The sequence below is a fragment of the Glycine soja genome, chromosome 8 (genome assembly GCF_004193775.1).
Source record: "Glycine soja cultivar W05 chromosome 8, ASM419377v2, whole genome shotgun sequence".
Lineage (NCBI taxonomy): Eukaryota > Viridiplantae > Streptophyta > Magnoliopsida > Fabales > Fabaceae > Glycine > Glycine soja.
In genome coordinates, this window is record NC_041009.1 from 43,330,651 (window position 1) to 43,356,500 (window position 25,850).

Here is a 25,850-nt window from a genome sequence, read left to right on the forward strand (position 1 = left end):
TTAATTTGAAGACAATTGCAAAATGTACTCAATTTTTTTTCTTGTTAATAAGTTTATATAAACATCATTCTTTTGTTTCTCTCTCCCTCTCCCTCTCTTTCAACTTCTTTCCATTTTTTCTCAATGCTACCTCTTTTTTTTTTTTTTTTTTTTTTCTATTCCATTCTCTGGTGATGCTCTCCCTTTTTCTTTTTCTCTTTCATTGATCATTCAGCTTTTTCTTCTCCGGTGTCGCTCTTCTTCCACAATTTTTTTTATTGCCTTTAATCGACATAACTTGCATCCACACTAGATTTTTTTCATCTCATTTTTTCCCTATTACTCCAACAATATATGCTTCTTGTCTTGCTCTATTTTTTTTTTCTAATTTGTTTTGTCACATATGCTCTATGACCTAATGATGCACCACTACATGCATTGTAAGAATGTCCACAAGTGCTTAACTCACAGTCCACACAATATAAGCATCAATTTTTTGTTTCTATTTAAATTGTGTTTTTTTTAGTCTGACTCGTTTAACCTGCTGGATTAGACTGTGAGCAGTCATGAGTTTTTTAATGCTTTAATTAAAAAAAAATGTAATTCGACTACTTTAGTAAAAGTAAAATAAAATAAAACTAGACTAATAAAAGAATCTTGTGGACATTGGAAAACATCATGTAGCAAAACAATGCATGTTGCTAAATGGCTATTCACACCTCCTTTTCAGCATATGTTCCCTGCACCCAACATACATATGCTAAATATTTACGCAATTGGACTATAAAATAATAAAAAAAGGGTTTTTAATTTGTTTTTTTAGATTTTTTTTTAAATGGGTTTGAAAAATGTGCTAAATTTTAGATTTTTAAATTTTTTTTTTCTATTTTTTTTCAAATGCAGACGGGTCTATTTAGCCTGTAAGCTAATTGCTGGCTTGGTAAAATATAGAGCCCTTTAAATTGCAGGCAAGTTTGTCTGGTTGCGAGTTTTGCGGGTGCAGACTTAAACTCACAGACTTATCCGTATACCATATACCCAACTCAAGATACAAGTCTCATGTATAATTTCATCCCATGCTCTTCAATCTCAAATATCACAATGTGTGTAAGTGCTGCACCAAGGAAGATTTCACATAATTGTGGAAGCCATTAATCTGAATAATTCTGCAAGAACAAATCTTCTTACTCTACAATTAAAAGGGTATTTTGGATAATAAATACACAAAAAGGAAAAGGGGTACATGAGCAATTTCCTAATGAGAATCATAGGCCCAAATCATGGGGACAACTTGGGCCACCCCCAAACCCAAAGGAATCCCCCATTGAGAATTCCACACACACCCTTTGTACGTGTGTAATGTTTGCCCTCAAACAATTACAAACCTGTGCTAAGTGCTAAATCAAGCGACGACGACGGTGGAAGTCGTATCGTGTTCTCCTCCATTCACTGTAAGCCCCCCCTCTCTCTCTCTCTCTCTTCACTTTTCTTCGTTTTTATTTTAATTATTAATTATTATTCTAACACTCAATGCAATTCTGAGCGAAAACTTAAGCCATGCAGATCTCTTCTCACCTTCTTCCTGTGCTTCTCCTCTATCATCTTTCTCTCTCTGGGTCCCAAATTCGTGTGGGACCCAACCACTTCTCTGTGAATGAGTTTTTTTTTTTTTTTTTGGTGTGATGACCCAGTTGGACCCTTTTGTTCAATTTGCCCAAAGTTTTCATTTTTTTTTTGGTGGGGTGGGGGTGGTTTTGCGTGATTCACTATTTGCTCTCTGTTTTTGGTCTCAAGTAAATTCTGGATTGTGGGGTGTGGGTTTTTGAGCAAAAACGGTGGTGCCTGTAATGCTAATTGATGATTGTTGAAGTGTTTTTGGAGTGAGTTATGTTGAGTGCTGTGGAATGGGGAAAGGGAAGGGAAGGGTTGTTTGTTGAGTTGTGTTGAGGTTGTGCCTTGAGGGAGAATATTCTGTTTGTTTTGAGTAGAAAAAGGTTGTGGCTTTTGTTTGTGGAAGTTAAGGTTCAAGGAAGAGTTGTGGTGTTTGTTTGGTTCAGGAGGTTGAAATGGGATGATGATAGAAAGATGAAGTTTTTAAAATTCTGGATTAGCTGTTGAGTGGTAATATGGGGAATGAGGTTTTGCTTTTGAATTGAAAAGTGAAGTGATGTTAGGTTCAAGGAAGAATCGGCAGATAGGGATTAAGGAAAGTGGGTTTTGATAAACTATGGAGAAAATGAATTATTTTTTTAAAGTTGAGTGGGACCCAGACAATTTGAAGTTAAGTTAAAGAACTTTTTTCTTCTTCTTGTAGAAGGATGGTGCTTTCTGTGATTTAAATGAAAGAAAAATGATTTGAACTTGTGTAAGCCTTGGTATAGGATTGTTTTTTTAAAACTATTTTTCATGGACTAAGCAGCTATTATACTTTTAGTGATCATTATATCAAATTCTTTCTATTTTAGGCATGACTCTACCGGCCTTAAAGTTAAAAGAGAAATGTTTTGAATCTGTTGGATGACTAGGCAATAGCCTCATTTCAAGCTCTTATGCTTTTGGGCAGAGCAACAGATGATGGTCTGTTGTTGACTTCCTGTTTGTTGTGATCTTATGCTTGTCGTATATCACTAATTGTGTTAGTATTGTTTTTTGTTGTATAATATCACTAACTGCATTCGGATTCTGTTTTGTCGTATATCACTAATTGCGTTAGTATTGTGTTTTGTCGTATATTATCACTAACTGCATTCGTCTTCTGCTTTTGTCGTATATCACTAACCGTGTTAATGTTGTGTTTTGTCAGATTCGGCGCTCTGGCAATTTTCCCTCAAAATGTTTTTCGTACAAGGAAAGAGAATTTTGTAACTCAATGCAGCAAGAATAGATGGCAGTCAAAGTTGAGGCTTATCCATTACTCGGTTTAGATAACAGGAAAGATCAATCCCTAAAATCTGCAATATAAATCCTTCATTTCCTGGTAAAGAAAGTTCATATATATATATATATATTTATATAATTTGTAATGCCATTCCTTAATTGAGTTGATAGATGCTGATTTCTGTCAAGTTTCATTTTTGGACATTCTTCTCATTATTCCAATTCTACCGTTATCATTGGCATATGTTATTGTTTTTGAAGTTTTGAACTGGTTGCTTATGGGGCTTTGGGGCTAATAATTTGGAATTTTGGGGCTACTAAAAGACTAATCCTTAGGATTTGTAGGCTTATATGCCTTTGATGTATTGACAAGATTTTACCTTCGTCCTTTTTGTTTTCAAGAGTTTGCATTTTTCTCAGCCATTGCATTCCTCTCTTTTATATTGTAAACTTCTTTTATTAAAAGAAAACTTTGAAGATCATGTTTCTTATTTCAATTCTTTGTTGGATGTTTGGTTGTTAGTCGTCATAGTAATGGAAGCGGCAGCAGTGGACCCTTATACAACTAATCCAGGTCCAATTGATGGTTCAGTACTGTATGACCAAGACAAGCATGTCTCTGCAGCAGTTTGGGATGGACAGGTACTGTTTTCTAGCTGAGAAGCCTTTCTGCTTCATATTTTAATTCATTTTCTTTTCTGAAAAATCTTGTCTATATCTTGATTATTTATATAACTGTTCTCTCATTAATGCATTAACAGGAGCGTGGTGCCCTCAGATGTCATGAACATACTTCAAAGCTTGATCAGTGGACACTTACTCATAAACAGGTTGAGTTGGTAGATAAGGCTGGATTTGGATACTTAAGGTCAATCCCAGCTATTAGTCTAGACAATCCTCTTATCTCAGCTCTAGTTGAAAGGTGGAGAAGAGAAACAAACACATTTCACTTGAATGTTGGTGAAATGACAGTAACTCTTAAAGATGTTGCACTCTTGCTTGGGCTGGCAATTGATGGAGAACCTGTAATTGGTATTACCTATACCGCATGCAGTTCAGTGTGTGAAAAGTATCTTGGTAGATCACCAGAGTCTGGTTACACAAGTGGCGGAATGGTGAAGCTAAGTTGGTTGAAAGAGTTCTTTTCTCGCTGTCCTGAAGATGCTCCATTGGAAGTGATTGAGCAACATACTCGTGCATATCTTCTTTATCTTGTAGGTAGCACCATATTCTCCACAACTACAGGGAACAAAGTCCCTGTAATGTATCTGCCATTATTTGAGAATTTTGATAGATGTGGGCAATATGCCTGGGGTGCTGCAGCATTGTCATTCTTGTATCGTGCACTCGGCAATGCCTCACTAAAAACTCAAAGTACCATTAGTGGCTGTTTAACACTACTTCAGGTAATTTATACAAGTGTGCTTCTCTTCTTTTTAACTCCTCTTTGACTGTTATCTCCATTTTCTTTCAAACTGCAGTTTTCCTTTCTTAAAAGTGTTTATTTAATTGGTTATATGTATTTACAGTGTTGGAGTTACTTTCACCTAAATATTGGACGACCAAAGCTCAATCTTGAGCTGATGCATGATCGATTTCCCTTTGTGCTTAGATGGAAAGGAAAACAAAGTGGCCCAACTGCAAATCGTGATGTAGTTTTCTATCGGAAGTCTCTGGATTCCCTAAAACCATGTGATGTATGTCTTATTTTCATTTGTATGTTTAATACTGATCTGGCAATTTTCTTATTACTTTAAAAGTAGAATCTAGTTGAACCGGTGTAAATGTACAGGTGGAGTGGCTCCCATACCGAAACATGGACAGCATGGTAATTCCAGAATATATCAAAAGCACTTTAATTCTTGGGAGGTCAAAGACAATGCTGATATGCTTTGATAAGGCAGAACGACATCTTCCAAATCGATGCTTAAGGCAATATGGCATGCTTCAATCTATTCCAGATGATGTGGAGCGGTGGGAGAGGAAGAGTAGAGGAGTTGATGGTGGCGTTGATTTGTCAGGGAAAATGGAATCCGAGCTTAATGAATGGATGGACCGTCAAGTGAGTATTGTTGATGGAGATGAGGGTGCAGATGAAAGTGAGTACATGGAGTGGTATATGAGAATCACTCGTAAGTTCATCGGAAGGCCTATATCTCTGTCGTCTGAGTTTCAGAGAACGGTAAGGATATGTTTCATGAATTTGGTTTTATATCTTATAGCAATTATAGATTAAGTTTGAAATGCTTTTTAAAGAACATAAACAAATGTTTGCAGAATGCTGGTCTGAGGGATATTGCACACATAGCGGATACCTTTTCAACAAAAGGGCTAGATCCACAACAAATTGAATCAATATCAAGGATAAGATATATTGCGCATGAATGTCTGAGAGACCAATTTGGTGGTTTGGTCATGGCGTCAGGGAGCCCCCAAGTTGAACTAGGAAAAAGGGTCAGAGGAAAGGAGAGGGTTAGAAGAAAAGGAGGAGCGGGTAAACGACTGCGAAAGGATGGTGTGGTTCAATATAATGCCGTTAGTGAGGATGAACAACCTCAGTACTATGGCACTGCTATTGAGGTTGGCCAATTACATCTAAGTCATATTGAGAGAGAGCTGAGTCATGCACAATTATGTAGTGTTGACAATGAAGTCAGTGTTGCCCAGTTGATTCATGCAAATGCTGATGGTGAGAATATGCAGCTCTGTGATCCACACATTGAGGTTGATGAATCAGATCTAGGCTATGCAGCAGGTGAAGAAAATAATGAGGACCCAGATGATGCGGCTGCTGAATTTAGTCCTGAAGAACTAAAGCACAGAGTTGGTGAAGAAATAAAGCAAGAGCTTAACCATGTGCCTGGAGAGGAAAACATCGAGGAACTGAATGCAGCCAATGAGATTCATTTTGTGGAACCTTCAGATAATATGGTGATTGATAATTCACAGCTTTGTGATGTTAGTCCCGACGATTCAACGCTTCCAGATGCTGCTGCTGCTGAGGTCAATCACTCACAACTTGCTGACTCAAGTGGTGTGATCAATCCACAACAAAGCAGTCCAACTGACAATCTTGTTAATTCTCAGCTTTCTCACATTAACCTTGAAAGTGAATTTCTTTCTGCTAAAGGAGCAATGGAAGTGTCTCAACATTCTTCTATTGAAACTCGTGAGGATATTTCACAGAATGGTGATTGTAGTGTTGCTGTATAGGGTGAATACCTTACAATATTGTAGAGAAGCAAAATTTTTTAGGCTGACTCAATTTAAAGGTGTGATCCTTGTATAATTATTTATATTCATTTTTTGATGCATAGCTTGCAGCTTTTTCTATGCTTGTGAATTAAGGTGCATGACATGCAACTTAATCGCTCAGGCATCACCAATACAATACAAGAAATGGGTGATTATGCAGTATCACATTCCCTGGTTCCTCTGGAAATGGGTGTAAATGGGAGTTCAAAGTCGCTAATACTCTTTTTGAGTTTCTATAGTGAAGGGCAGAATAAGAGTTATCAAGGTTGTCTTCCAAAATCTACCAGGTTTAAAAAGTTCATATATGTTTTTAATAATTTAGTGTTATCAATAGATATATAAAAACTGTTCAGCAGTTATCACGTCTTAACAGTTTGTACTTTATTTTGTTTTTAATGTATTTTATTTTTGTTTTTAAAAAAATCAAGCATTTTATTTTATTATTTTTTCTCTCACTTTTATCCCTATAAAGAACCGTGGATTGCACGGGTTTCAATGTTAGTTCTCTATGAAAGGATAAAATATGATGTTTTCTTTGTTTTTTTTTAATGTTGGAAATACGTAATCAAACAAGTTTTTTATTTAAAAAATATTTTCATCACTAAAATTGTTTTCATATCAATACTTACCGAACAGTTTTTTCCCTCTTATTTTGTTTTGAAAAACAATTTTCAAATTATTTTATAGAGTATTAACAAGTAAGAAATAAACTCATATCATTAAATGATGTGTGTTTGATTTCTGCTGCGGATGTATTCCTGCTGTGTGTTCAATTTCTACGAAAAAAACTATTTTATAGAACAATTTTTAAATATTAAAAAGACTTAAATAACAATTAGATCCCTATAAAATACTTTATTTGTTTTTATTGAAAAATGCTAAAGAGACCGAACGGTTTTCTTCAAAACCTTAGTTGATCCCGTTAAAACGTGACAATTGTCAACACTTTATAAATAAAATATTAACTAATATTAACAATTGAAATTTGTTTCTTATTCCAAACTTACTCCTCTCTCTATTCTGTTTTTTCATGGAACATTTTGCAAATAAGACATCAGATGCAACACTCATTAATGTTTTACAATTTTACAATAGAGAAAATTCTTTTTCAAAATGGCCTTTGGGTGACCTAAAAAGGAAAATAAACTTGAAAACCTCAGTTACATGAAATGCTATATACATAAATAATGGTTTGTCATTTTGATCAAATAATTTAAACAATCTAACTAGTCGAATCTTGTTTTATACATAATTTTTTTTCAATAACTACTTACCCCAATTAACTGACCATGTGAATATAAAGATATATCACAATTTGTTTGCTTCCATTCTAATGTACTAAACCCCAAAATTAATTTAACGGGTCTTTCAAATATCTCATCCTTCATTAACTATTTTGTGATTGTTGGAGTTTTCTGACTCAAATTGTTGTCATTATAATCAAAGTTAAACAAAATTTGAATAGACATATAATATCCTGACTATTTTTAAACAAATAATCAAGAGATTAAAAATGATAAAAAAAATAATTTTCTCGACTATAAAGCATATACGTGAAACATGCGCATTATTTGCATATTCAACTCTGAAACACGTGCATCACTGTGACACGGTCCGAAACAATTTCGCTTTTCCCTTCAAACTTCCAAGTTCCAATTCAACTCTGATCCTTAAATTCATTTGCATATTCAGTCCTTTGAATTATTCCACTTTCTTCAAATCATTCCAATTCCACAACCAACGAAGAAGCATCATCAACACAACACAACAATGTCAAAAACAACTACTTCTTCCGAACAAACTGCACGAAACCGTTTGGCCACCCTCGCAGCTCACTTGCTTCCCTCCGACGCCACCTCCGCCGCCGCGATCCTCCACCCCCACCGGCTCTCCGCCCCCACCGGAGACTTGCCGCCGGCGAACCTGAAGGGCACCCTTACCGTCGTCGACGAGAGGACCGGCAAGAAGTACCAGATCGAAGTCACCCCAGATGGCACCGTCAGAGCCTCTGACTTCAAGAAGGTACTTCTGATGCTGATTCCTCTTCCTTTTTCGATTTGGTGAAGTGGGTTTTCGTCAATTTCGATCCTTTTGTATTGTTTCCTCTTTTGGATTACTGTTTGTGGTGTATTTTGATGTTGATATTGATGCGTTTTTTTTTTTTTTTTTGAGAAAGTTGTGGTTTTGTTGATAATTTTCGGTTGTGATCTTGGCCCACGAAAGGGGTTTGAATTTGGTGAATTGGGTTGTGCTCAATTTTGCTTGGATAAATTACTTTTTTAGTCCTTCAAAGTGTTTAGCAATGTCACGTAGGTTTTAAAAAGATGGAGATTGCAAACAAATACTCGAAAGACGAAAGTACTAGCTGATTCATCTATGTCTCTAAACTTAATTACTTACAGGCATTTTGGCTCCCGAGAACATGTTAATATAATGTGATTGACATTGTTTTTTTCAAGGACTTTATTTTTAATTTCCTTAGTTTCAGGGACGAAATAGGTGATTTGCCCTGCTTCGTGAATTGTTTGGAATGAGTGAGTTGCCAATTTGGTCGATTTGGTTGCTGACATTAACAAAATGGCAAATTGATAGCTGAAAATGTAAATTGTCAATCAATTTAGTATCTATGTTAGATGCTGTGATTGCTGTCCTGTAGCGCTGTTCAAAAGGATGAGTTGGCACGTTAAATGCCTGTGTGGCATCCAACTTTAGCACACACGCACCTGCCATGTTATTCCTTATATATGTCAAAGGAGTTATAAGGTGTGTTGGATGGTTAAAGGAGGAGGAAAGGGGGGAAATGTCACGGGTTCGATTCCCTTTGGCTAACAAAAACTAACATTTCTAACAACTAACATTTGACTTTCAAAAAAACATTGTGCCTTCAAAATTGGTAATTTTGAAGAAATGTTTTTCCTAAGCTCTTGTTTTAGAGGAAGACGAGAATTTTGTGAATAGTAGAGATGAAGACGAGAAAAGAGAGGGGGGGGGGGGGGTCAATTTTGTCAATTTGTTCCCTCTTATTTGGATGTACTGTTGGATGTCAAGCAAGCACTTTTGTTATTAAATGTAAAAACAAAAAATAAAATAGGCTTTCTCAAATTTTAAGGTTAGTAAGGTAATTTATTTTGTATTTTATTCAGATTTTATGGTGACATACTGAAATCGAAAAATCGGAGGTTGTTTGTAATTAATTGTAATGATGATTTTTTATGTTAATATTGTTTAGTGTTAGATTATGAGGTTTTTCTTATTTTTGATTTGTAGATATCATCTGGGAAAAATGACAAGGGACTCAAACTTTATGATCCTGGCTATTTGAACACTGCTCCTGTCATCTCAAGGATTTCTTACATTGATGGTGATGCTGGAATCCTTAGATATAGAGGATATCCTATTGAAGACTTGGCAGAGAAAAGCACCTTTACAGAAGTGTCATATCTCATACGTGAGTATTGGTTAGAATTTTTCTTGCATGTGCATGGGACTTATGTGGCCATTGTTTATGAAAAGTGAATGGATTTTTCTTTTCACTGATGATTAGCTGAGATACGGATTTTATATCAGCAAAGATGCATATACAGTTTATGCAGGTGTAGGGTCCTTATTAATGAATCCTGTTAATTACAGGCTTCATTTTATGAATTAAATACATGTTTTTAGTGTTTATTAACTCTGCTTTTCTCTGTCTTTAGTGTATGGAAATTTGCCTTCTGAAAGTCAGTTAGCGGAATGGGAATTCGCCTTATCTCAGCATTCAGCTGTACCACAAGGAGTTTTGGTGAGCTTTTCTGCTATCAAATGACTTACTATTGGTTTAAGGACCCAAATTATGTGGTAGCTCTTTATTTTTATTTATTGTTAATATTTACAATGAACAAGTGATTAAAAGCTTAAGTAATCAATCAGAGTATTAAGCAGTAAGTTCATGCACATACATTATCTTGACATCTTGAAGATGTGAGTTAGCAATGCTTTTAAGGTGAAACTTGGGGATCATATTCAGCACTTTGCTATTTCACTTAACTGGATGGTTGATAAATGCTAGGGGTGGCTCATGTATAAGTATTATTGTTGTTCACTTTTATGTTATGTATATGCCTCTTTTACCAGACTGGTTTGTGTTCCAAGTTATAAGCCTGAGAATTTCTTGTGCAATCACTCTACATAGTTCTTAGTTCTTTTGTCATGATTATTTAAAGGACAGTAATCAGGTTCTTAATTTATTTTTGAGAAGTACAAGTGTATTAATCTAACAGCTGCAGTATACATTTGTTTTGTAGGATATGATAGAATCAATGCCTCATGATGCACATCCTATGGGCATGCTTGTCAATGCCATGAGCGCTTTGTCTGTTTTTCATCCTGATGCAAATCCTGCTCTCAAAGTAAGTAACACAAACTTTGGTCAAGTTCAAGTTACTGAACTTTTGATCTGCTCGACAGTGATTCATAAACAATGCAAACCTTACCTTTGTTATGAAAATATGTTCTTAATTTTATCTTGTAGAAACTTGTATTTTTTTAAATTTCTAGTTTTTGCAAATCTTTTAGCTCATTTCATTTGATTTTTTGTGAGTATTATATACTCACATAGGTGGTTGTTAAGTATTATTTACAGTAATGAGCTTTGATTCTGTTGATATTAAAGGGATTTAGGTAGGTAAGGAGGAAGAAAGAATAGAGATTCTGAATAATATTCTCTTGTATATAATGACATGACCTGTTGGATGTGATACAAAAACAAAGCTATAATCTCTATTTATACTTATACAAGACTCCTAATACTAATGAAATAAGGAAACAGATTGTAAAATGTAAAGAAATATGGAAGCTACTCCTAAGAGATTATTTAAGATACTTGGAAATATTCTAATATATAACCATGATATTATGAGATATCCCTCTAGATATTCTAACAGATTCTACACATTGTGGGAGCCCCTGAAGATTTTAGGTGTCTATAAAATTGAATCACTGAAAATTTTAGTTACAAATCAAAACTCAGAATTTTGTAACAATTTATAAATTAATATTATTTTGCTTTATATTATCTGAACCCCCAAGGTCTGAGTTGGTAGCTATTGCCTAAGATGATTGCACTATTTAAGTTTATAATGAGACAAGTAATCAATAGAACTGCATCATATGTTTTGAGTTTGAACCTTTGTTTTTTTTTTTTGGTGAATGAACCATTATTTACCTCAGCTTTGAAATACTTAAGAAAAACAAAAATAGGTGATTCTTTTCCAGTCAATTTCTGCAGTATTTACTTAATTCTGTCAAATAATGCTAAGTTGTTCCCTTGAAAATAATGATTTATTTTAGTTGTTATATTGAAAAAATTGGTAGACCCAGGTTTACAGTTTGTTGATTCTACCTGCCGGCCTCTCTTTTAGATTTGATGCTGTTCATTATTTTGATAAGTGGTTATCGTGGGATATTACATTTTCCTACGTCTTAGTTCAATATACATGTGAGTGCAGAGTAGTACTTTATTATTTATTAGGATTTAACATGTTATTGCCTTGTTGTGTTTAATTTGATTCAGCTTTGACTATTTATTTTAAAACTTTTTTGTATTTTAATGTAGGGTCTTGATATCTACAACTCAAAGCAAGTGAGAGACAAGCAAATAGCACGGGTTATTGGAAAGGTTTGCTTATTCAGTTGTCTTTGTTCTTCTTAAGCATCTGTCCCAGATATATGTAATAAGTAATTCAATTATTCTGAATGCTTCTCGCGTGCTTATTGGTTATCTTCTGAATTTCCATGAAGTATTCAATCAATTCAATGCTTATTTGCAAGCTCTCCAACTGCTTTGTTGCATCATTATTTTCTACTTTGATTGCAGATAACAACAATTGCTGCTGCGATTAATCTTAGATTGGCAGGAAGGCCGCCTGTGCTTCCATCCAACAAACTTTCTTACACAGAGAACTTCCTATACATGCTAGATTCTTTGTATGTCTTGCTGTATTAAGTCTGATTGATATTTGGAATAACCTGAAGTTGTTTTTTGTGTTTTAAGTTATTTTTTCTTCTGAATTCTGAGCTTCATGATGGTTTTCATTTTTCTTTTCCTCTGGCTCTGATACAAAAAAAATCTATATCTTATCAAAAGTAATATGATTTACTTTAAAAAAAAAAAAGTAGTATTATTTAATTTTTGATGGTAGAATGTTAACTACATATCTAATTTATTTTTGTTATCGTGAGATTTATCAGCATAACTCAAATAAAATCTCCTTTAACCATGTTTTCAGTGGCAATCGATCATATAAACCTAATCCTCGACTAACTCGAGCGCTGGACATTATCTTCGTCCTGCATGCAGAACATGAAATGAATTGCTCTACATCTGCTGTACGTCACCTCTCATCAAGGTAGACATCTTACTACCTAAGCAAGAGGTTCCTGCAAATCAAACTTACAGAGTCAGCTTTGACTGATAACAGACACAATTTGGGCTAAGTAGATTTTCCAAGCAAAATGAAGCAACTTGCTTATATTATGTAACTATTACCTTATTTGTGCTTTGCAGTGGTGTTGATGTATATACTGCTATTGCTGGGGCTGTTGGAGCTCTATATGGACCTCTTCATGGTGGAGCCAATGAGGTAACGTAAATGGCTTAGGATGTTCTCATGATTATTTTCCAATTGCTTATTTAAATATGGAAAGCAAACAAAGCAGAAGTCTAACCTTTGACTGTACTCATTGAACGAGGCTAATGTAACTTTTGGTTATGCAGGCTGTCCTCAAAATGTTGAGTGAAATTGGAACTGTTGAGAACATTCCAGCATTCATTGAGGGTGTTAAAGCCAGGTGGCTATTACTTTCCTTTTCTTTTTCTTTTCATGTGTCTGTTTATCCTATCTGTGTAAAAAGGATGATGGTGTGATGACTTGCTCTTTTATGACTCCTATTTTTTGGGTCTCTTCACAGCCAGCAGGGAAAATGATAAGTTTTATTTGATATACTGTCTGTTGCTTTTTCTCCAGGAAACGGAAGCTCAGTGGTTTTGGACATCGTGTGTACAAAAATTATGATCCAAGAGCAAAGGTCTTGAGGAAACTGACAGAGGAAGTGTTTTCCATTGTTGGCCGGGATCCTCTTATAGAGGTGTTTATCCATTTTTGTGCTTGCTATGTATCTTTTGTATAATCCTTACACTGGATATGCTGTTAAACAATATCAAAATATTACATTTTGAAAGTTTTTTCCGTACATGTTATTTTGAGACATTTTTTTAAAAAATCTGTTGCAAACTATTTTGCATAGTTTTTACATATAATGTATATATGTACAAGTATTTGAAATAAATTCACGACAGTTCAGTCAAATTTTGTTACAGGAAAATTTCATATGCTTAAAGTGATGTCGACTCAGTTCCATATATTCAGTTTGAACTTGAAAGTTTCATCTGAAATTATTTGATTGTGCAGATTGCTGTTGCCTTGGAGAAGATTGCACTGTCTGATGAGTATTTCATCAAGAGGAAGCTATATCCAAATGTTGACTTCTACTCTGGACTGATTTATAGGTAACCTATTATTGCATCCAGTTTTTGTAACCAGGGAGGATAACAACATATGTTACTCCTCCCACATTATATGACTAGGATTGAGCTGATGGTTTTGTGCCATCAGGGCCATGGGGTTTCAACCTGAGTTTTTCACTGTTTTATTTGCCATCCCTCGAATGGCCGGGTACTTGGCACATTGGCGAGAGTCCTTGGATGATCCTGATACAAAGATTATGAGACCTCAACAGGTTATTTCCTTTCCTTAAATCATTTCTCTGGTTATATCATGATCTTGCATATTGGCATAATCATTCTTGGTTAATGTGTGCTGATATGCTTGTACGTATGATGTGCTGATATTCTTAGTTGTATCGGTGAGGCTGAATTATATCTTTAGCAATGGGAAATATTTGTAAATACAACAGACTGATATGGTAAACCAGTAGTGGATATATGCTGCTTACCCTGTGTCATTATTAGGCTTGATGTGGCGGAAATGACTTAAGCTGGGTTAGTTTTAGATTAAGGCTTGTTTGCATAAATTTCTCCATAAGCACTTATAGAAGAAAAGAAGAAAAAATGAAATATGTTTCTCCAAAAGTTAAAATTAGCTTATGCATAAACTAATTTGTAGAAGCACTTTCATATTAGCTTTATCCAAAAGCTGATTTTTAAGTTATGCATAAGCTAAATTTAACTTATGGAGAAGCTTATTTCATTTTTCTTATTCTACTAATGCTTATGAAAAAGTTTATCCAAATAGATCTTAAATGGTAAGTAGTTTTCTGCCAACATTTTCTCATAGCAAGCATTCCACTTAGCAGTTAAAAAAAATCACACAATATTTTGCTGTTATTTTCTTGGTAGTTGATGAAGTTTGATCACCATATCAGCCACACAAATGAGATGTTATTGCATAGACCATGTTTGTTTGTGCAGTTAGTGAATTACTCCCTCCATCCCAAAATAATAGTCATCCTAGGTTGTCTTATACATACTAAGAAAAAATAATAAATAGATGAAAGAAAGTACTAATTTTGCAAAATTAACCTTACATTGTCATTAATCCATTTCTAGATTTTATAATTCATCATTAATATATAAGGGATATAAGTGGAAAAAAGTAATTAATGTTACATTGAAAAACTAAAATGATAATTATAATGAGGCACTTTTTTTTCCTTACATGACAATTATAATAAGATGGGGGAGTAATTGACTAGGGCAAATGTTACCATTTTATTACAGGTTTTTGGATTTTTGAGCTACTCTTATTATGACTATTTGATGTTCCAGGTTTATGTTGGGGAGTGGTTGAGGCATTATGCACCAATTAATCAAAGGACTGCATCAAGTAACACTGACAAACTTGGTCAATTGGCTGTATCAAACGCCTCAAAGAGGCGTCTTGCTGGATCTGGGGCTTAACTAGTGAAACTGCCAAGTGCTCAATAAGGTCCAGACTCCAGAGAAAAAATTAATTTTTTTTCTGGTACATAAAATAAGTTTGTTTGTTTATGTATAAAATTATGATATCAAATAGATAAATAAAATCATGAAATCAATAAGACCATGGTTTCAGTATTTTTTTTCTATCTGAAAAAAAAAAGAAAGACTCCTTGTATTTGCAATGTCATAACATAAATTGTATAATTCTGAAATCTCTATCTCAATATGGAATGTGGATCAGATGACATATGGAGGCTAGTACAATTGTTAGAGGTAGGGAGAGACTAAGAAAAAACTGAAAATTAAATCATTATAAATGGTTTAAAGGGAAATAATTGGTTTGTTAATACAATCTAAAATAGAATATTAGTGTTGTAAGCTTAATGGGAAAAAAAACTTATTATCTTCGTTGTTTATGAGTTTTTTATTACCTAAATTTTCTTTGGTATAATCTAAATGAGGTAAGGGGTTTTCTTTAAAAGCATGTCACTGCATAAATTAAGCAAGCTGGTGGAATGTTGATGGGATTTGCAAGTTCCGGCTTTCAACTATTCAAGTAGGTCTTGTAGTAGACTAGTAGTTATGCTGATAATTTCATCAATATAAGTTGTAAAAATTGTGAATAATTTAAATTAATGAATCAATCGAAAATAAATACTTATGAGGATAAACCAATACGGTCATGGTCGATGACTGAGTTTCTTAATCATACTTTTAAAAATTTGATTCCTTGGCCGTGTTATGGAGATATATTGATTTTAAAAGAAAAAAAATACTTATGAAAATAAACAAACTAATAACTTTTGTGTGATATTATGTTTTTTAATCACCGATGCAAAGTTAAAAGTGGAAAAGTTTTATCTTGTACCCAAAAGCTTTAGTAAACAGGAAAGATGAGGCAGGGGTTTGGGGTATTATCAAGCTTAATATATGAAAACATCATTTTAACTTTTAAAATTTAAATAAATGTGTTGATAAATGACATCAGTTATCTTAAGAAGGGGTGAATTAATTTATCACTAACAAAACAAACTTTTAACCCCCTTTTAAATGATAGACTTAGAATGCAGAACTAGAAACAACAATCAATTTAATAATTTTCTTTAAACATACAAAATTGCAATAATATAAATTTGATAAGGGAAGAGAGAAATATAAACTCGATTTATACCTGAACCACACAGGAACAACCTTTCCCTTGTGTTCATAAATTCTTACAACTTAAGAGACCCTTGGTCCCTTAATCAATCTCTTTGAATAAGAAGAAGAAGAATTCCTTCTTTAAGAGAAAGATATTACAATTGAAGTTCATGGATGAATTCTTAATGGATTTGCAAGTGTTTGCCCAAAAGTTGTTCAGAGAGCATTTGGGAATGAAGTTCTATTGGAATATCTCTCTCATACTTTTTGAAGTCAAACACACATATATAGGTCCTTCGTGCATTTTCAAGATGGTTTGAAGAGATGTGCCTTTTCAAGAAGCTTTTTCTGATATTCTTTACTGGTAATCGATTACAGTTATATTTTGAAGGATCATGAAGTTTGAATTTGAATTTCAAGAGTTTCATTACTGGTAATCGATTACAGGTTCAAAAATCAAATTCAAAATCCTTTTTAACAGCTATTTTTCAAACTTTTCTTTTCTTCTAGTTACACTGCCTCTTAATCGATTACCAGAGCCTTTCATGTTTGACTTGATTTTTAGTTAATCTTAGAGTAAGACTTTGTTTGTTGAAGTAATCTTGTGTTAATCTTAAAGCAATGTTTATCCTTTGAAATAACCTTACTTGATTCTTCTTTGACATCATCAAAATTCATTCATGTATTCATACATTCACAAAATGTATATCTTATATTATTGTTCTTCTCTAAATATATTTTAAAAATAATTATCTAAAAAATGAAGTAAAAATAATAATTTTATTATGATAACAAATTTTAATTATATTTTATTTCCATGAGTCCATATTAAATGCTTACTTGTGTAAAAATAAGTGTAAAACATGAATTTGGCATCCATTCTCTAACCTTTAAATGGATAAAGCTATTAAACTAATTTCTTAATAAGCTATATTCTATTTTAGCTAGAGATTAAGAATTTGCCAATAATTTCTTTTAATAAGTAGGTTCTTAATGAACATGGAAAGGGCACTAAAAATAAATGAACATGGAAAGAGTACCCGAAAAATTACTTTTTGATAATAGTGTCCTATGGAGAATCGCATAATTCAGCGTTAGTTATATATGGCATAAGTTGCCTAACATGTGAAAAAAGACATATTTTTAATTTTAAAATATAAATTTCAATTCATCATCTATCTATCCTATATTTTTCTCTGCATGCAATTTATAAATAATTATCTCAAAAGAAGTTAAATAAAAAATATTTTGCTATAAAAATAAATTTAATTGCGTATGTAAAAATATTAGATATAAAAACTAAAAATCGTTTGATAATTATTTTTTGCTTTGGAAAGATGTTACCCTCATTCGTTTTCTTTAATTCCGTAGCTTTTGTTGTGTAGTATTTGGTACCATAGTTCAGGACAAAAACTTAAAGCGTTTTAAAAATAGTTTATATACAAATAACTTCTTCTAGTTTATATATATAAAAAACAAAACTGTACCAAAAAAGCCTTCAGTTGTATTTGAATTTGATTGAGAGAAAAAATAACCCAAAAAATTCGGAAGCTACTCTTTATCAGAGCCAGGTTTCGATCCTGGGACCTGTGGGTTATGGGCCCACCACGCTTCCGCTGCGCCACTCTGATTGTTGAAGTATTATTCATAATAATATTACTTATTCTAGAAAATTGTATGGTATTTAAATTTAATGAAAGGAGCTGTTTTCATCTTTTTTGGGTACATAAACAGTTTTCTTCTTAATGCCTACGCTTTAAATTTAAAAAAACAATAAAAATAGAAATAAAGAATGCACATGAAATTGAGATTTGGTTGTGGGATTCTCACAAACTTGATCGTGGTAAGCAAATGTTGCAATGTCGGGTAGTTACTAAAGCAAGGAATTACGTGGGAATGGAATGAATTTGATATTCAATTAGGTTTGGTGATGGAGTAGCTATAATGTTAGGCTCTACAATTACATGACTGGGTTCCGTTTTGATGTTAATGGGTACCTGTTTTTTGCATTAATATTTTGGGAGGCAATTTTTCAAAACGAAAATTTCTTCCTTCAATTGAAATTCAAGTTTTGATTAGTGAAAAAACACAAGTTATATGAATTTGATTTTCTTATTTAAATAATACAAATTTAGAGTTTTATCTTTACTTGTTTAAAAATTTAGAAACTTTAACGTGATTTAATAAATTATTTATTATTTATTATTTAATTACTTTTATCTATTTTTTCTTTAAATCACTACTAGAAAATAAGGTTTTAACATCGGTTATTTAAGACTTTCAACATCGGTTATTAATTGATGTTGAAAGTACCGATGTGGAAAGTAGTATCATTAACATCGGTTTTTCAAAACCGATGTTAACTAATACATACAACATCGGTTATTTAAATAAGCGATGTTATATGATACGAATTATGAAAAAAAAAAATTATAAATCTATAAATTAACATCGGTTTTTTAAAAAACTGATGTTGTAAGTGACATTTAACATCGGTTTTTTAAAAAACTGATGTTGTAAGTGACATTTAACATCGGTTTTTTAAAAAACTGATGTTGTAAGTAACATTTAACATCGGTTTTTTAAAAAACTGATGTTGTAAGTGACATTTAACATCAATTTTTTAAATAACAAATGTTAAATGTGACATGTGACATCGGTTTTTTAAAAACTGATGTTGTAAGTAACATTTCACATCAGTTTTTTAAAAATCTGATGTTGTAAGTGATATTTAACATCGGTTATTTAAATAGGCGATGTTATATGATATGAATTATGAAGAAAAAAAAGTTATAAATCTATAAATCAACATCGATTTTTAAAAAACTGATGTTGTTAGTGACATTTAACATCGGTTTTTTAAAAAACTGATGTTGTAAGTGACATTTAACATCGGTTTTTTAAAAAACTGATGTTGTAAGTGACATTTAACATCGGTTTTTTAAAAAACGGATGTTGTAAGTGACATTTAACATCGGTTTTTTAAAAAACTGATGTTGTAAGTAAGATTTAACATCGGTTTTTTAAAAAACTGATGTTGTTTTAGAAATTTATTTTTAACATGATGTCTGTTTTTTCAATAAATCCCAAAAATAACCTGCAAATTTTAAAATCAGACCACACAACATATAATTTTCATTCTGTTTTGAAACAGTTTTTACCAGAAAATTCAATAAGAAATTTACTAATTACTATGAATTTAAAACATATTTAATGTTGAGACATGAATTGTAAATTAAGTAAGTAAATATAAACTACAATTACAAGATTGTCTAAACATCCTAAGTTTCATTTTTCACTTTCAAATAGTACTTTGCCCACTGGTTGCGAAGTGCCTTCAATCTTTCTGGTTCCAATGGTCTAGGATCAGTGAAATACTGCATGATATAATAAAACATAAGTTAATAATATATTAGCAATCATAATAATATGAAATTTGGTGAATTAAAAATTACCATTTCCCAATTATTCTGGAAATTTCCTAAGATTATAGTTGACATCCAATGCATGACGTAATACCCACACTCAGTGCTTCCTTTTTGTCTATTACACTAAATACATTATGAAATTTAGATATGCAACGTTCAGTACAAATTAGTCTACACAATACTAAAATATAAGTGAAAACATATTGTTTAAATAACTTACTTTAACAACAATCCACCTAGCAGGAGTCTTGGATTTACTTTGTTGAGTATCGTCAAGTCCTTTCAAAGCACTATTGAATACAAACATAGATTCTTATTGTACATTTAAAATTTTGATTTACCTGACTAATGCTAATGCAAATATATTAAAAAACAACACTGACCTATTAATTATGCCTTTGAGGTAGTTGTCTGGCTTATTATGCAACGAACAAAACCAAATGACAACATTTTCCTTAGGCAAAATGACGACCATTTGCCAATGTGCACTGCAGTGGAGACCAATATATGTTATTATACTATTATACATTATTTAAATTCATTTGTTGAGTTTAAGTTACCCATTCAAGTAGGCTCCTAGGTACACATCTCGTTTTGAATTTTGCATCCAGTTCTTAATGTAATTTTCTGATTCAAATTGTGATTGGCCAGATCTCTGGATAGACTGTGGCTCGAGGAATCCATACACATCGATATTCCCAGCTCGCATACTTGTCTCAGTCATATGCCTATTATTGTTAACACAAAGTAAATTATGCATGAAGGTAAAACAATAAATTAGGTAACTAACAATAATCTAAATTGACTTACAGAATCCACAACTGTATAACAGATATGCTGAGACATTGACCACCATGTGCAATTTCAGACAGATCTTCATGCTTTATGTACAAGGGAAAGTTTTCATTAAATAGGCCAAACAAGGTAGCATCCCACATAACCTGCAATGGCTTCAGAAAAAGCTGTGGAATGGTCAATGTCATTAGATATAGCGGATCATCGACCTCATCATCCGGCCTATCTGCAGGTTTCGCGGGTCTCACAGCTCCCTGTTTATCCAACATAATTAATTGACATAATTTAATCACAGTAAACATTTTAATTGGAAAAATAAGCATTTAATGACACTAAAATACCTGTTCTGATAAACGCTTGACTAGATGTGTCGGCCAAGCAAGGAATGTGTTAAGAGCCTGTCCCACGACCTTAACCTCTTTAGTGGGTACAGGAATGGGAGCATCTACATCTCTAATCTCCTCAACACTAACCTTAACTTGATCATGCAGCAAAGGAATGTTGTGAATTGTTGTAGATCCCTCATAAACTCTTCCCAGGGCAACCAGGCGAGAAGGATATTCTTCAATATACAACCCACATTTGTATGAGTCACCGGTGTCTAGATCGTTCCCTGAGGGATCAACACAACTCTCCTTTGTGCTGACACGAGCAGCTGAAGGACCAACATCAGGTTCAGGAGGCAGTGCGAGTCCCTGTGATTGCATTTGGCTGAAGGATAACATTAGCCGTCGAGTGACTTTTTCTGTGATTGAATCCTCTAGTTGGTCCTTGATTTGTTGCGTCAACTGTTGCAGGTATTCGGGAGCAATGGAGGAGGTCCTTGAAGCTGATCCAAAGTATTGTTTGATGGTTATACCGGCTCCTACAGCACGCACACGACCAGGGTGTTCTGGTCGCCCAATGGCAGCAGTCAGTATATCATGACGTCCATGGGTAACAAAGGAACCCTGTGAGGCCTGCTCCTCAAGCGCATCCTGTGAAGAACACATTTATTCTATACTTAATCACACAATAAAAAAAATAATTACAATTATGAATTGAAAGTGACTTACAATCTTGTCAGCAATTTCCTTTGCTGCTTCAGATGTCATGTCACCAGTTTTCTTGGTGCGGGCTAGCTTCCACTTCACGTGTCGTTTGATGGGAGATGGAGGATCAATGACGGTGTCAGTGCTTCCGGATTGAGTTGCTTCCTCTAGTTTTTTCTTTCTCTTCTCATCCATCAACTTTTTTTCTAAATATTCATAACCCCCACGAGACATCACGTGAGGGGCAGTGTTTTGTTTTTGGACAGCTTGTGCTTTTTTTCGAACATTCTGTAAAAATGAAACATTAATGAAACTCATGATTACAATGTATTATAATAAGTTCATTTAAAGTTAAAAAAATGAAAATCCCAAATTAGTTACCTCCCATGAAGGGTCTCTACGGCTCTGGCAAAATTGGGTCCATTTCTCCTTGCTAATGCCGTACATTTTGCATACAGTGTCATCAACACTATCCTTGTCAGCTGCAAGTGCCCATTTCGACGTCAAATCAGACTTAAACTGTCTCCACCGCTCCCCCACAGTCTGAAGTATTTTCTTTTTTGTCCTTAAATCAGATGCTTCAGGGATATCAAATTCAGCCTAACAAAGAGTAAATTAGGTTTTATTAATACTAAATTCAAATATTTGGCTAACAAACAATATGGAACATGAAATAATACATGATACCTGAATATCCTCCCATATCAAATCCTTCTGAGTAATAGGGACATGCTTCCAATTTTCGTATGTGACATCCACCTTATCACGAGCAACGATCCCTAAATATGTTCTAAATTTCTTGCTGTGGGGACCGTCTGCTTTGCCAGTAACAGGATCCACATGGACAAGGGGTCTCTCTGCCCCAACTGGTCTAGGGTAAGTACTAGTATTAATTAAAAAAAGACTTTAAATAATAATTAGACTTGCATTAAACTTGAGCACTAGATTATAATTTGCAGAATGATAATTCCCTTTTAAGGTAAGTACTTTGCTTTATTAATTTAATTTGCTCGTGTTGACTGTTGAGTTTCAAAAGCAATTTGTTGATTGTCAATATATCAGTCCCCCATTGGAAATTGAAATTCAATTTGAAGTTAGATACTGGTACGAATCTTCTTTTTCTTTTTGTAATATAAGTCAATTATTTGCACTTTTAACTATAACTTGTTTAATTGACTTTTGCATTCTCAAATTAATTTATCAGTGAATGGACAATTGATATTTGGGCCCAGTTCAGTTTTGAACCGTTTAGCCCAACTAGAATTTTTTAACAGGCCTATTTCTCTTCGCCAATATAAATCAAAAAGAATAATAAAAACAGCTAGTTTTCTTTTTAAAAGAGAAACGCTATATTTGTTAATTAGTTCGATTTTCATGGTTTAGTAATTTACTTTTTTTAAAGCAATTCATGAGCAAACCAACATTAATCAATCACATTTTCATATAATTTAAAAACATGCCTATATACTTTATCAATCAACTTCATTTTGACGAATGATATGCCTTTTAAAAAATATTAATTTTATATTTTTTATACTCTATTTGAATTTTAAAAAATTATTATATTTTTTATATTTCAGTAAATATATATGTATCTTTAACGTTTTTTCCTAAAATATGTATCTTTTTGACGGCATGTATTTAATATTATGCAAGAATCATATCTTAAATTAATTTTTAGAATTTTTTTATAAATAACAATGATTTTATATTTATTCTGAAATATGTCCATTGAAATAAATTATTTTATCGGTCATAGAGATCTGACTAAACAATTATTTTTTTTTGTCTTTTCTTGGTTGAATAGTTATTATATATTTTTATGTTTAATTTTTACGAATAAAAAAAATTAATCAATCCGACCCTACACTTACTTGGATAGTAGTCACACACTACATTTGGACATTTGCAGTAGATCGATCTTTGACAAAAAAAAGTTACGCAAGATTTTAATTTCTATAAAGAAACCATATAATTTTGTTGATTAAATAATAATAAAATTAAATTTACGAAATTCATTTTAAAAATTTAGTTTAATTTTTAAATGTTTACCTTTTGAATTTATATTTGTTTCTTAATTATTATATATTTTTAATTAAAATATAATTAATAACGCAATATATGATTTTTTTAAAATATATAAAAATTAAAAAAAAATTTATATTAACATCGGTTTTTTGGAAAACCGATGTTAACATATCATATGTTAACATCGGTTTTTCAAAAACCGATGTTAACTAATGATGTTAACATCGGTTTTTTCAAAAACCGATGTTAACTAATGATGTTAACATCGGTTTTCCAAAAAACCGATGTTAACTAATGATGTTAACATCGGTTTTCCAAAAAACCGATGTTAACGTGTATGCATTAACATCGGTTTTTTGGAAAACCGATGTTAACATATTATACGTTAACATCGGTTTTTGAAAAACCGATGTTAACAAATGATGTTAACATCGGTTTTCCAAAAAACCGATGTTAACATCATTAGTTAACATCGGTTTTTTGGAAAACCGATGTTAAGAATAATACTTTATTTACAAATATGCCACCGCGTTTAACTTAACATCGGTTTTGTAAAAACCCGATGTTAATAAGCCGATGTTAAAACTACTTTTTGTAATAGTGAATAAAAATTTGTTTATTATTTTAGTGTTTCATAGATAACTTTTACGCTAAAAAATAAAGTAAATTGTTCATGAAGTTAACTTAAGATTAGAGATAAAATTTTGGATGATAAAAATGGTGGATTTTTTAAAGAAAAATCATGGCCATTCATTTAATATACAACCCTTGAAAGTTGGTATTAATTAAATGATAATGATAATAAATAAAATTATTTTTTTATAAGTAAATATAATAAACAAAATTGCAATGATCAAGTTATATATATGTATACCATTATTCTTGAATCTTAAGTTTATAATGTTTAACTGAGTCATTAAATAATGACCATGATGTTCTAATGATGGTGGGTTGAATCAATGAATTTTTACTATTAAATGACTAAATATTTTCTTTGTAAATATAATTTGATTTGATGTCATTATTATCATTGAGGAACCAAATTAACATTAACATAGTCCTTCAATGACAAGATAGTAGTAGTTTACTTTCAAGTGAGACATTTTTACTTGATCACGGGAAAACTAATGTTCTACTTTGGAATGTCTCATTGGGTCATTCCAATCACTTTGTATAATATATGTGAATTATTTTTCAAAAGCAATGTAAGACATGCAATGCAATCATCATTGTTTTAAGTTTTAGAATTTCTTTATTTCTTTCATGCCCAAAAGCTTGACTCATTTGAAGGTCTAGAAACTTTTAAGCATGGCATAGTTTACTAACAACTTGCATTGCTCGTCTTTATGCTGTTAGTCTTGTAAATCAATCCCACATTAATTATAAACTTTATTACAATTAATGATTAAATTGAATCATGTTAATGGTAAATATCCCGGGTTCAGAGTGACATTCTCACGAACCTCGCATTCAGATCACACAGTTTCATATGCCAAAACTCAAGTACACAAGATGGATATTTGAATTCTGGATCCATTGCTATTATATCATACCTTTGATCATTCAAGCATGGAATATGTCAATGTTATCACCTACAAATTGTTTTAATTTTTCTAGTTCAATTAAAATAATAAAGTGTAAACTTCCGAGTTGGTGGATCTTGCATCTTGTTTTTCCTTCAACAATGAGATTTTAGTTTGGAATTAGGTATGATGTATCCATGGATATGGTGTGAAAACATTAAATACAGATAGACAACCTATTGAATACTTTAAATTAAATTACTTGGGAAAAAAAACATTCACTCACTATGAAACACTTTTTGGTGATAACAATGAGAGGTTGTTTGTAATTTGGTTTAATTCAATTTTTCATTAAAAGGTTACCCAAATTAAACTTAAAAATATATATAATTGGTTCAATTTTCCTTTAAAATAAAATCCAAACAAACCAAATCTTTATTGTGCGATTTGGTTTGATTCCACTTTTATGATTTTATTAAAATATTATTTCATTAAAATTTATATATTTTTTTCATCTTTTAAATTAAATTACATTAAAAAGAATTACTAATAACAATCAAAGAAACTTATTAACATGTTTAACCTTTTACAATAACAATTTACTAAGTTTTTATTCATTTAAATCAAATATATCTTAAAAAGATTGTCCGAAAAAGAAATTGATATACAATATATAAATTTTATATACATAACACTATGAAATATGATAAAACTCAAGTACACAAAAGTAATGCAAGTATTAATACAAGTATTGTGATTTGATTTGATTTCAAAAATACAACACAAATTGAACCAAATGAATCAATTTAAGAAAAAA

The 25,850-nt window shown here is 32.3% G+C and overlaps 3 protein-coding genes, 1 long non-coding RNA gene and 1 other non-coding gene across 7 annotated transcripts; 2 read left to right on the forward strand and 3 right to left on the reverse strand.

Annotated features, from left to right (window-relative positions):
• The first annotated feature begins 1,285 nt into the window (after window positions 1–1,285).
• LOC114423369 (protein MAIN-LIKE 2-like) lies at window positions 1,286–6,276 on the forward strand. 3 transcript variants are annotated; one of them, XM_028390111.1, is made up of 7 exons: window positions 1,286–1,430; window positions 2,783–2,956; window positions 3,380–3,498; window positions 3,618–4,262; window positions 4,386–4,553; window positions 4,649–5,038; window positions 5,113–6,276. In XM_028390111.1, the coding sequence occupies exons 3-7, from the start codon at window positions 3,391–3,393 to the stop codon at window positions 6,067–6,069; spliced, it is 2,268 nt and encodes a 755-aa protein (XP_028245912.1). In that variant the 5' UTR covers window positions 1,286–1,430; window positions 2,783–2,956; window positions 3,380–3,390; the 3' UTR covers window positions 6,070–6,276. The 3 variants fall into 3 exon arrangements, with proteins under 3 accessions (XP_028245912.1, XP_028245914.1, XP_028245913.1); XM_028390113.1 differs by having other exon boundaries at window positions 5,134–6,276; XM_028390112.1 differs by lacking the exon at window positions 1,286–1,430 and adding an exon at window positions 1,515–2,259.
• Window positions 6,277–7,678: 1,402 nt separating this feature from the next.
• Window positions 7,679–15,337, forward strand: LOC114423370 (citrate synthase, glyoxysomal-like). Its single transcript, XM_028390114.1, has 13 exons — window positions 7,679–8,133; window positions 9,379–9,559; window positions 9,807–9,892; window positions 10,395–10,499; window positions 11,705–11,767; window positions 11,966–12,075; window positions 12,378–12,497; window positions 12,656–12,731; window positions 12,866–12,939; window positions 13,116–13,236; window positions 13,560–13,657; window positions 13,764–13,887; window positions 14,936–15,337. The coding sequence occupies exons 1-13, from the start codon at window positions 7,882–7,884 to the stop codon at window positions 15,065–15,067; spliced, it is 1,542 nt and encodes a 513-aa protein (XP_028245915.1). The 5' UTR covers window positions 7,679–7,881; the 3' UTR covers window positions 15,068–15,337.
• Window positions 15,338–17,787: 2,450 nt separating this feature from the next.
• On the reverse strand, window positions 17,788–17,859 carry TRNAM-CAU. The gene has a single exon. It is a non-coding gene; the product is annotated as a tRNA-Met (tRNA).
• A 1,523-nt stretch (window positions 17,860–19,382) lies between these two features.
• Window positions 19,383–19,744, reverse strand: LOC114421845. The gene is made up of 2 exons (XR_003668583.1): window positions 19,684–19,744; window positions 19,383–19,605 (listed from the first exon to the last, which is right to left on the reverse strand). It is a non-coding gene; the product is annotated as an uncharacterized LOC114421845 (long non-coding RNA).
• An 83-nt stretch (window positions 19,745–19,827) lies between these two features.
• LOC114424211 lies at window positions 19,828–25,047 on the reverse strand. Its single transcript, XM_028391062.1, has 8 exons — window positions 24,974–25,047; window positions 22,170–22,365; window positions 21,864–22,082; window positions 21,507–21,770; window positions 20,793–21,428; window positions 20,467–20,705; window positions 20,322–20,384; window positions 19,828–19,837 (listed from the first exon to the last, which is right to left on the reverse strand). The coding sequence occupies exons 1-8, from the start codon at window positions 25,045–25,047 to the stop codon at window positions 19,828–19,830; spliced, it is 1,701 nt and encodes a 566-aa protein (XP_028246863.1).
• Window positions 25,048–25,850: the final 803 nt, after the last annotated feature.

Excerpts from the sequence above, each read along its gene's own strand:
- LOC114423369 (XM_028390111.1), top strand. The coding sequence starts at position 3,391 with ATGGAAGCGGCAGCAGTGGACCCTTATACAACTAATCCAGGTCCAATT. Across the intron at positions 3,499-3,617 it reads CAGCAGTTTGGGATGGACAG|GAGCGTGGTGCCCTCAGATG; the intron begins GTACTGTTTTCT and ends ATGCATTAACAG. Across the intron at positions 4,263-4,385 it reads GCTGTTTAACACTACTTCAG|TGTTGGAGTTACTTTCACCT; the intron begins GTAATTTATACA and ends ATGTATTTACAG.
- LOC114423370 (XM_028390114.1), top strand. The coding sequence starts at position 7,882 with ATGTCAAAAACAACTACTTCTTCCGAACAAACTGCACGAAACCGTTTG. Across the intron at positions 8,134-9,378 it reads GAGCCTCTGACTTCAAGAAG|ATATCATCTGGGAAAAATGA; the intron begins GTACTTCTGATG and ends TTTGATTTGTAG. Across the intron at positions 13,888-14,935 it reads AGATTATGAGACCTCAACAG|GTTTATGTTGGGGAGTGGTT; the intron begins GTTATTTCCTTT and ends TTGATGTTCCAG.
- LOC114424211 (XM_028391062.1), bottom strand. The coding sequence starts at position 25,047 with ATGGATCCAGAATTCAAATATCCATCTTGTGTACTTGAGTTTTGGCAT. Across the intron at positions 20,706-20,792 it reads TCAAGCGTTTATCAGAACAG|GGAGCTGTGAGACCCGCGAA; the intron begins GTATTTTAGTGT and ends TTGGATAAACAG. Across the intron at positions 20,385-20,466 it reads GTTATACAGTTGTGGATTCT|GCATATGACTGAGACAAGTA; the intron begins GTAAGTCAATTT and ends TAACAATAATAG.